The 11732-nt window shown below is 32.9% G+C and overlaps 1 protein-coding gene across 1 annotated transcript; it reads right to left on the reverse strand.

Annotated features, from left to right (window-relative positions):
- Positions 1-744: 744 nt before the first annotated feature.
- Positions 745-2991, reverse strand: LOC111203982 (probable purine permease 13). The gene is made up of 2 exons (XM_022698162.2): positions 2850-2991; positions 745-2727 (listed from the first exon to the last, which is right to left on the reverse strand). Exons 1-2 carry the CDS (start codon positions 2884-2886, stop codon positions 2255-2257), a joined length of 510 nt encoding a protein of 169 aa, XP_022553883.1. The 5' UTR covers positions 2887-2991; the 3' UTR covers positions 745-2254.
- Between the last annotated feature and the right edge of the window lie 8741 nt (positions 2992-11732).

Raw genomic sequence — 11732 nt, forward strand, 5'->3', positions numbered from 1 at the left:
ATGTTGAAAACCTAAAGATTGGGTTTGGAACAGATGTTGATGATAGGAGTTTACCACTTTCATGGTACCATTTTTTACATTTACCATCATTAAAGAGATTTTTTCAAAAATATATTCTTCATTATGTGGCAAAATACTTTTATAGTCTTGTTATCTATATATATAATAAATCATTATTTAAATAAAATAATAAATAAAATAATAACTTTTTATATGTTTTCGAATTATACTTTTTCAACTTCATACTTTTTTATAAATTTTTTTTTGAATTTGTTTTTTTGAATTTGTTTTTTGGAATTTTTTTTTAAATTTTTTTTTCAAAATTTCTTTTTGAAAATCGAAAATTATGTTTGAAACTATTTTTTAAGTATTTATTTATATATTTATTAGAATCCTAAATTTCACATTCCGAAAAACCTGCCCCACCCCTCATGCTTTTATTTTAAAAACCGAATCTAAATCCAAAACATTATAAAAGGAAATATGTTAGCTTTAGAAAGGACTTTCTCTATAGATCTTATACAGTGCTCTGAAAAATTTCTACAGCAAAATAAATTAAAGCTAAAGCTAAAAATCTAGAGTCTAAATCTTAGAGCAAAAAAAAGAAAGCCACAGCCTCAACCAATCACCCCCTCTAAGTCTAGATTTGTTAACCCTAGGGTATAAGTGTCTTTTACTTTTCATTAAAAATAAAGGTAAAAGTGATTAGTGTAAACATGAAAAGTGATACTATGAATGTGGTATTTGCTGTAATTTTTCTTTATTTTGAGCTAAATGTTTGGGATTATTAATCCAAGAGCTGATCCTCATGGATAGAGTAGGACGCTGACCTCTTGGATCCTGATTTCCGGCCTCCGGATCATGTGTTTCTTTTGCCTCCGGCATTCCATATTTTTTGAGAAGAGAAGTCATCAGATGTAAACACAGCTGGAAAATAAATATAAGAAAATAGAATACAAAAATATTTTTAAAATAATGTATTTCTACAATAATATGTTATCAAGTAATATTTACTAGGGATGGGCAAAAAACAGAACCGAACCGAGTCAAACCGAACCAACCGAACCGAAATCGATTCAAACCGAACCAAAATCTATTTCAAACCATTCGGTTGAAGATTTCTCCAACTCTAATGGTCCGGTTCAGTTCGGTTATTCGAGAAACCGATGTGTTTTATAATTATTTAAATTAAAAATATTAGTAATACCAATATACTAAAATTCTAATACCAAACTACGTATTTTCCATTTTTCGTTCATTAACACATATTCTTTTAACCTAATATGTAATCATCAAAATATTTGATTTAAAAAAATAGAAAACTCGGTATTTTCATATTCTTATATATGTAAACGTGGATGTTAAATCTAAACATAAAACATGAAGCAAATTTTATTAAAAACAAAAGTTTTTCTCCATAGCGTCACATAGAAGATGATTCATTGCAGACTTTTTAATAATGACATAAGAGACATTACTAATGATGTTGGCTTTTTTTTTAGTTAACTTTCATTTGCTTTAATCTTTATATACTTTTGTGACTTCTTAAAAGGTTTTTGCTTCAGTTTTATATTTAATTTAGTTCTCATAGTTTATGTTTACATAAGTTATGTTTTAAAACATAATTTGTTTTACAAAAAAAATAAACTAAGAAGAACCTAACTAAACTGATGCAAAAAACAAACCGAACCAAACCGAATATAAACCAAACCGAACCGAACCGTACCAAACCAAACTAACTATGGTTTATTTCAGTTGAAAAAATACTAGAACCGAACTAACCAAACCGAACCGAGAATAACCGAAGTGCCCACCCCTATGAAGCAATATCAAGAAATTGTGGCGCACACTTTTTAATTCTATGTTTAATCTAAATTATTGTTAATGAGCTTTTATTTTTCATTAACTTTCAATAATATAACACATTTACTGAAATTTATGTTTTAAATATGAGAAATTCCCTAGGATACCTCTTTTTAAGATTTTGTCACAAAAATAGTTTTCAATGAAAAATATGACCAAAAGAAATTTTATTAAAGGGTAAAAATACATTTTACCCTAGGGTTAACTAACCTAGACTTAGGGTTTAGAGTTAAGGAGGTAGGGTTTTGAAGATATGGTTTCAAATTTTAAGAAATAAAAAATAAATATTAAAAATTTCAAAAAACAAATGAGCTATTTTGATTTTTTTTTTTTTTTTGAATGCTATTTTTGTGACAAAAACTTAAAAATGGTTATTCGAGTGAATTGTACTTTAAATATTGATCTTAAATTTACAATATATATATTTACTAATAGAACACACAATGACGAATGCATCCTTCTTGAGTTTTTCTTGCTCTTTGAACTTCCAAATCATCGAGAGTATACCAGATTGTCTTAACCAGTAGCAAGACCAAGAGAAAAATATATCCAAACCAGTCTTGAAGGAACAAGAAGAAGATGAAGAAGGGTGCGAAGAAGCAGGAAGGAGACGAAGAGGGAGATAAAGAATCGGAAAGCCAACGGTTTGGACAAGACTGGAAATCCATTTGCTGTTTCCTCCTTGGCCGTAGTAAAACCGACCGAGGAGAACAGCTACGGCTTGAGCCGATATGAGGAATATGAGGAAGAAAATACTGATGAAGACAAAGATCCACCATTGACTTCGTTTCAGCTTCATTAGTTGATGAATGACGTTAGTTTCTTCTTCATCTTCTTTCTCTAAAAGCATCGATTCTTCTTCATCTGTCATCAACAAACAACACATAAAGTCCATAGCTATCAACGTTCACGCGATTTATTAAGGAAAAACCAATTGTTTTCGTCACTGGAATTGAAAATGAAAATACATAAAACATAAAGATTACCCATGTTGGTGGGAGAGTTGACTGATGGATGAATCATTTATGCTTCAAATTCGAGAAGTCTGAAGCTGTTGCTGTTTTTATTATTATTTTTGTCCAGCCACACCATTAGAGGGGTGGGCGCAAGGAGAATAGTTGTTTTTTTACGTGTACTTGATGCTTGATTTGTCTTAAACGAGTAATGGATTTTTCGACTTGTACTTGACTTGTCCGAAACGAGTACTTGTTATTTCGAGTACTTGTCCAAAAATATGTTACTTGCAAGTTATTTGCCTTGTTCGATTACTTATTACTTACAAGTACTTATTAATAATTTGAATATATTTCCAAGTTTGTAAGAATTATTTGATAGATAATAATCTATGAGAGAAGGTTATGAAAGTTTGTTTTATTTACTTAACTTGTTAAAAACACCAGAATTATTTTAAATAAAATATTTGCACCTAATATAAAAAATAAGAAGAAACTTAATACATATATTTCAATACAAAAGTATTGTTTACTTCTTACAACATCGAAATATATGTTTAGAGCTTGGTTTTTATAGTTTAGTTACCATTTTTTCAGTTATAAAACAAGTAACGAGTAATATCAAGGCGAGTCGTAATTTTTTTAATTTGTGATACTTGTTACTTGCCTTGTACTTGCAAGTAGCAAAACTTAACGACTTGATATTTGACTTGGCAACGACGAGTACTTGGAAAAACACAGATCACGTAACGGGTATAAGGCCAGTAATGAGTATTCGTGCCCAACCCATAATTAGAGCAACCTTATTGCTTGGTATCACAAGTATCTTAATAATTTAATACATCTAAATACATTTTTCTTCAATGATTAAATTTTAAAACATTAAGAAGGATCAAGTCACTAATAATGGACGACAAGTGGACAAGTGGCAATATAGATCCTAATGGCCGAATGGGGTTTTTCATGAATTTTCACTTTAGAACTTCATCTTACATTCTTTCTTATTTGTCTAACTTTTGTATTTATTTTATTAGTATGATACTCACTCGCACACTTCCAATGAAATTGTCTTTAAAATATCATAAAGATGTATGAAAGAAATATATTCGAAATGACGCCTACAGTTTGAAAATACTTAAAGTGCATGTTTTAAACGTTCGAATCCGTGGCTTTATCAAATGTCTAAGGGCAAGCGCAGTGGTGAGTTCTCACCCAAAGTTTTCTTACTTAAAAATAATAAAAAATAATAAATTGAGAAAAAGAAAATAAGAACATGATTAACCCGGAGTTCTTATGATGAAGTTCTTAAACTTATGATGAAGTTTTTAACAGAAATTAAGAAACAGTTTTTTAACTTTCGCTAAGTACTCCATTCTAAAAACTTCGGATTAATCATAGTCTAAGTAAACAAAAAAAAAGTAAGAGACAAGTGCTCTTATGTTAGAGAAACAAAAAAAATCTAAGAACATGGTTTTACATGTGTTATACAATGAATGATCAAATTACACTTTTATTTAAAATTTATTTATTTAGAATCCAGATATTATTATTATTATTATTATTATATTGTAAGAGATTTTGGAAAAAGTTTTTCCCACTGATGATACTCTTACAATATAATAATAATTTCTAGGAAAAGCTTTTTTCAAAAGCTTAGAGTATCATCAATGAAAAAACTCTTTCCAAAAGCTCTTACAATATAATAATACTATATAGATTGTAAATAAATAAATTTTAAAGAAAAATATAATTTGACCACCTATTGTATAACACATGTAGAATCATGCTCTCAGATTTTTTTTTGTGTCTCTGGCATCAGAGCACTTGTCTCTTATTTTCTTCAGTTATCTCACTTTATTTTTTTTAATTTATTACTTTTTATTATTTTTAATGATGAGGGCTTTGGACGAGAACACACCAATGCGCTTGCTTGCTCTAAAGCTCTCTTTTTTCAAAAAGCATCATATTATTAAAAATAATTTGTATACACCATCTTCATTGCAATTTGAAAATACTATTTTCTTGAAAAAACTTTGATAGGGTCAGGTTTTAACCAATAAATATAAATTGTAAGTGCACAATAGTGTGCAGTATTATATAGAGACCGAATCCGCAAACACCGATGACCACACATAGAGTTTCAGAAAAGGTACTAACTAAAATGATAAAAAAAATACGTTTTTTTTGGTTTTCAGTTTCTTAAATTCAATAAAACAAGAACAAGCAAGCAAAAAAACAAGCAATTAACTTAAGTTTGTAAAAAAATAGATAAATCTCTTGGTAATGGAAAATTTTCAAGGATCTCTTTTTAGTATTTAACACAGAACAAACAGACATGTATCAAATTACAGTGACGTCTTGAACTCAAATCACAATGGTGGAGCTAATCTACTTCCCTAGCGCTAGCATTCTATGCTCTGAATTCTAAGGACTAGCTTCCACTGTATCTCAGATTTGAAACAAGTTTTAGATTCAGGTTATATCAATTTACAAGGTGCAGTAACATCAACTTATGTTTGTTACATAAACTTTGCTCATCTACTGATATTTTGGGAATTCAATCCAGCATTTTTGGTGCGATAAAAATCCTAAAATTATAGGCTAAGAGATCAGTCAACTCTCAGCATTAAGAAATCAGTACACAAAGATCCAACATAATAAATCCATAATCCAACAGTTTCTAGATCAATACAACAAGAAATTCCCTATGATAAATCCCTTAAGCAAACTAATAGACTTCTAACTCATAATTAAACAAGAACAACAAAATAATTTCAGAGAAAACATGATACAAGTGTATTTAAAATGAGAGAACGATAATAAAATTTTCTCCAAAATGAGTACAAGAGGAATCTCCTTCCAAGAGTCTAAAATAATGATCCAAAGTCTCACCAATCTCTCACAAATCATTTTCAGTCTCTCTCTTGCCGTTAAGAACAAAAATAGAAGTAAAATACATAATGAACTCGATTTCCAAGGTTTTCTGGTCTTTAAAACACGTCTCTTTGCAAATTTGGAAAGTTGCTATGATGTGTCACCGATCAACCAATCCATGTTATCCGGATCGGTTGATCCATGTTATGCAGATTGGTCGATCAAGGATCGGCCGTTCTTAATGAATTTGATCGGCCGATCGGTGTCAAACTGGATCAATCGATCCCAATTATAGATCCACAGATCCTCATCATTTTTCAGCACATCTCGACTTAATGATCCATTTTACTCCAAATTCTTGTCCAAATGCATTCTGTCCCAACAAGCTAATATGTAACTTGTAATATAACTGATGAGTAGCAAAAGACTCCAAAAAGCCCAAAATACCTTTAAAACCAACAATTCTTTATTGAAAACCGAGATAAAAACTGATAAAACACAACACACTTCACTCTCAATTTCAAAGGTCTTTAGAAAGTCATGAAGCAAAAGTAAAGGTGGATTAGTAAACTTCCCCTTTAAGAACTGAAATGCATCCTCTTGATCATGATGCCTTTTGAATCCTACATTTGTCTTGAAAACCTTGATGAGTACAGGCTGCAATAATAGTGATAAGTCCTTCACAAATAGTCTGTGGAATCCAAAAAGGCTGTTAAAACTTTGCACTTCTCCAACTGATTTTGGACTTGGCCATTCATTCCTGGATAGAATTTATCTTCTTCTCATCCACTTGTACTCCATGTGCACTAACTACAAAGCCTAGAAAGAGAATGTTATATGTGCTAAAGGTGCTAAAGGTGCACTTCTTCAAGTTAGCATATTTTTTTATATATCCTAAGCACTTCCAAAACTGATAGTAAATGGTCAATATGCTCAATAAGACTCTTGGTGTAAACTAGGATGTTATCAAAGTAAACACATATAAAACTTCTAAGAACATGGTTCATCAATCGCATGAAAGTTCTAAATGCATTGGTTAAACCAAAAGGAATGACTAGTAATTTCTTTCAAACCATGTTTAGTTTTTAAAGCCGTTTCCCATTTATCATCCTCTTTCATCAGGTACTTTTTAAATCAATCTTAGAAAACACATTAGATCCATGAAGTTAGTCTAACATGTCATTTTAGGAAACTTATATCTCAAATGTTTTCTTACATAGGATTTCATGATTTTAGGCACAAAACCTGTCACTTAATGTTGTTTTCTTACTTAACGACATTAAGTGACCGGTTTGGTGCCGTAGGAATAAGATCTCTGGCTGTGTACTAGTGTATAGCCGTTTTCATCCCTAAGAATCCATGCAGCCCCACTGAGCGAGTTGGGATTTGGACCCTGTTTTGTAATGTTTTTTTTTTAAATTAAAGCTCTAAAAATCTAAAGAAAATTAGTGAAAAAAGGTTGGGTCATCCCTAAGTGACAGGTTTTCAACGCTGTCGGAACAAAATCCGAGCATAGGATTTGACTTTGTCCAATGGGATATTGAGATACACCCACAGAACACAAGCCTCTCTGGAAAAACGCATATGAATGTCAGCATGGGGGTACTACATGTGCATGTAAAACAGCCAAAATAATTTTTAAGAGACGAAAAAATAGTTTCCTTCCTGAAAACTCTTCAATACCCAAGTTAGCTAATATAGTGTATTTTTTTGGGAAGTGATTGTTGATTACGTGAGAGATGTTGTTCGAATATCAATGTCTCATTTTGTTGATTTAGAGATGGTAATAAAGGAACAGAGGTTACTGACGAGAGATAAAACAATTGGTTGTACGATAGACCTAGTCTTCTAAGAGAGTCGTGGTTGTTGGTTGAGGAGGTGGTGCCAAGTGGGACTATAAAGCTTTTTGGCCGTACATCCCTCTTTGAAGGATCCGGTGATGGTGAATGATGAATGATGAAGGTAACACAATGAATTAATGGACGTTGTTGGAAGCGGATTTCATCCCACTCCAGACCCGGTCTAATTAAGTGTCTAGTCCAATGTATTAAGTCCAAGAAGAAAACAATAGTCCTGTAAAGGTCAAAATAGATTCAATTGGGTATGATGAACTTTTTCTTAGAACAAACCGCCTAACCACTCTCTATCACCATTCTTTAAGTTATTGACTGCAGGATGTACTGAATGGAAAAGCCTAAGTGGATCATCTTGCCAGTAACATCCATGTTTGGTGAGAATGTATGAAGGAACCAAAGCTGACCTGCAACATAATGTACACCAGTCGCTTATTTTGGGGCTTGGTATACACTTGATTGGATTCCCCCTTCAAGTCTGAAAGGTAAAAGACTGTGTGGTTCTAGTTCTCCTCTCTCTCCCCTTCCGAGCTTATAAATGATAAAAAGAAAAGAAAGGGATAAAGGTAAAAAAAAAAGTGAACAAGAACTGGTGGAAACCACCATTAGTACTTGATCCATGGAAGCCTGTACAAAAATCTCGGTAAATTTAAAAATTAAGTGATACCCTTCAAAGAAGGTATACATTGACTGAGTGGAGTAAGAAAAGAGAGAGGAAAGGGAACAGAGAAGACTATATGTGTATTCAGAAACCTATTGAGGTAAGAACCCATGTGTCCATGTAACCGATATTTCAAAGATAAAGCCTGCACTTTTATTTAAGAATTGAGGTCAGTAGAGGGGTATATCAGATAGTGTATGGTGAGCTGTAAGCTAGATGGTATGGTTGCTAAGCTAAGGTTAAGTACATGGAAGTGCCTCTAAAGTTGGTACTGGTTTGATGTGGCTTGCAACACTGTAGAGTTGATGGTGGTGTTCCAAAGAAAGGTGAGTCCCTGCATTTTCAAACCTCTTCCACATGTTCATTCTATGTTTTGCTTAAAGGAAAGTAAAGAATAAGTCTGGCGGAGTTGATATATCATGGTTTTTACCGGTTTTTACTATGATATATGTTCTATATAGAGTATATATTATATGCTTAGAGTCGTTTTAGAGTCTTGTCAGGTTCATGTACGTTTTGGGCATCTTTGAAGATTCTGAAGCTATTAGAGATGCAGAGCTGCGCAGATGCGTCTGAAGTTTAGAGAAATAAATTAAAACTCCTTCAAAGATTGATCTTGAACTCCTACTGTTTCTTATTATTTAATCTATTATGGTCATGATTTGTGTTATTCCTTCCATGTCTGAGTAGTTTCATTGTTAGATTTAGGGATTTAATGAGCTTGATGTCAAACTGATAATAATTATTGCTAGGGTTATTCATAGAATTCAACACCAGAATTGTTTATCATGCTAGTTTCTAGAATAGCTAACTAGAATCTAGAATCTAGAATCATAGGATTGTTGCGAGACACGAGAGTGCAATCAATACTTGAACCTAATCCTTCTGAACTAGATATCCATTCGCAGCGAGAGTTGGTTTAGGGTTCTAGTTGAAAATATCCGAATCCATTTTATTGCTTGTTTGATTCAGAGTTGGTATTTTGATTTGAGTTAGGCATCTGATAGTTTATTGCATCGAGAGTTGGATAACTTATTATTTGCATCCGAGTTCTGAAATTAAACCTTAAAAATCCTTGGCACCATTGATTGTGGTTTTGAATTCATTGTCTGATAAATCCCTGAATCTAGCGTTTTCCCATGATACTTTACAAACAAATTTAATTTATGTTGTTTACTGCATTACAATATTTACTACCTTGCCTAATTTGATAATCATAAGTCTATTGCGTGAAACATTGAGTCTCTGTAGATTTGATCTTCAAGTACTACACTGAACCTCTTATTTTAGAGAGTAGATTGAAGGTTAATTTATTTGAGCATATCACTTAACTTTCCTGTCAATGATCCGAATTGTTTTCCTTCTACAGTGAGATTCTAACTTAAATCGAATGGTGCTTTTAAAACCAGAGTATCTCAATCACTTAGGGACTTCCTTACCAATGATACATGGAACAAGTTATGGAACTAGGCCATCAATGAAGGAAGTTCCAGCTTATAGGCAACATGCCCAGTCCTTTTTGGGGATCTTAAGCGGTCCCCTTTATCTTGGACAGAGCTTTGCGTTCTTTGATGCTCGATCCTTGCCTTTGTAACAGATGGATTTTAGATATGTTAATCTCCAACTTCATAAAGATTCTTTCAAAACTTATGATGTTGGAATCATTCTTGTGAAACAACTATGTCCCCATGAGTTAAACAGGCTAATTTTGATGGCAATCACGAATGATTGTAGAAAATGACTGATGACTTTACTTCTAATATGTGAGGAAGGTGGAAAAGCCTCTTACTCAAATATTTGATTAAGAATTCGTTAATATTTTTATACCATCAAGTTTGAGGTTAATCTTAGAAAATAACATTTGCCATCAAATTATACACACTAATAGCAAAAACAATTATAGGAGATGCAAGTTGAATTGCAAGAAGTAAATCTTAAAAAAGCGACTCAAACGTTTTGTAATAATTTTTAACTTATAATATAAGAATAAATTACTGTTAGAATAATAGAAAGGTACAGTTGTTTTAGTTAAATGATTAAAAGTAGGGATGATTTTTATATTACATCTTTTTATTAAATAATATAATAAAGGGCGAATATCATACTATTAGCACGTGGATTCTAAGTTCATTGGGCAGCCCCTAGTTCACTTATTACCTAAACGATATGCCTAAGATAACGAATAAGAATTCTCTCGTGGAAAAAGCAAAACGAATTTAATAAAATGGAAGGAAAGAAGAAAGTACATTCATCATTTTTTATAAGTAACATCTATTATATTACTCAAACTAAAAATGACATGGATAACCAAACTCGAATAAAACAATTAATAAAACAGAGTTTTCTATAAAAAGACGGTTCTTCGTTATAAGCTTAAATAACAGAACCAGTATAGTATTTCAAACTAGATAACCAAAACATGGCCAGATTCGTATTCACAAGACAAGTTGTCACCAATTAACCTGGTGAATTGTAACATCCCGAACTGTGATATATGGAAAAGCTTAAGAGGATTGATTTGGATACCTATGTCACCAAAGTTGATTTACCTTTTCTGTCACACATCCATTTAGAACTCTAGAGTTAAGCGTGCTTGGGCTGTAGTAGTAAAATGATGGATGACCTATCGGGAAGTGAATCGTGATACCGTGCAAGTGAGGCCAAAGCACGGAAAAAAGTCATGTGGTGATTACAAGGTCAGTAAACAAGACTTTTGAATCTTGGAAAAATTAACACACCGCTCGTCAGACGGAATGGAACCCAAGATCCTAGTGAGCGGGCGTGGGTGGCCCATTAGTCGTGGACGCTCGGGGCGTTACAAGTGGTATAAGAGCTGGTTAGCCATCTCGTTTCTGATCTGAGAGGTGTCTTGAGACCTGTCGTGGGGCGCAACGAAGACGTTGCATTCTTTGGAAGGGGTGAATTGTAACATCCCGAGTTGTGATATATGGAAAGGTTTAAGAGGACTGATTTGGCTACCTATGTCACTAAAGTTGACTTACTTTTTCCGACACACGTCCGTTTCGAACTTCAAAGTTAAGTGTGCTTGGGCTGGAGTAGTAAAATGATGGATGATTTATCGGAAAGTAATTTGCCATACCATGCAAGTGAGGCAAACGCACGGGAAAATGTCATTGCAGAGTCAGTAAACAAGACTTTCAGGTCTTCGGAAAATTGACGCACCGCCCGTTAAACGTGATAGGGCCCACGGGCCGAGTGAGCGTGTGTGGGTGGCCCATTAACCGTGGACGGTCGGGACGTTACAAATTATTCGACAAATGTCACTATATTTCTTCAAACGAATGTGGTTGGTAGGTTGTATTAGAGTAAATATTAGAGAGAAAATTTTATCGTTTAATATATTTCTACTCACATGGAAAAAGTGGTTACACTCTACATTACCCAAAGTTTTTTATGCTAAAGTTTTACGGTCACATCCAATGTATGTTCTCTTTATATACACCACTTGCATAATTTACATATATCAGGAAAAGCCTCCAAGCTAGACCATTTTTTCCTATAAAAGGA

Source organism: Brassica napus, chromosome C3 (genome assembly GCF_020379485.1).
Source record: "Brassica napus cultivar Da-Ae chromosome C3, Da-Ae, whole genome shotgun sequence".
Classification (NCBI taxonomy): Eukaryota; Viridiplantae; Streptophyta; class Magnoliopsida; order Brassicales; family Brassicaceae; genus Brassica; species Brassica napus.

Bases quoted from the DNA above. Each gene is read 5' to 3' on its own strand.
- LOC111203982 (XM_022698162.2), bottom strand. From the start codon at position 2,886: ATGATTCATCCATCAGTCAACTCTCCCACCAACATGG. The intron at 2,728-2,849 runs GTAATCTTTATG...TGTTGATGACAG, and splicing joins CAACTCTCCCACCAACATGG to ATGAAGAAGAATCGATGCTT.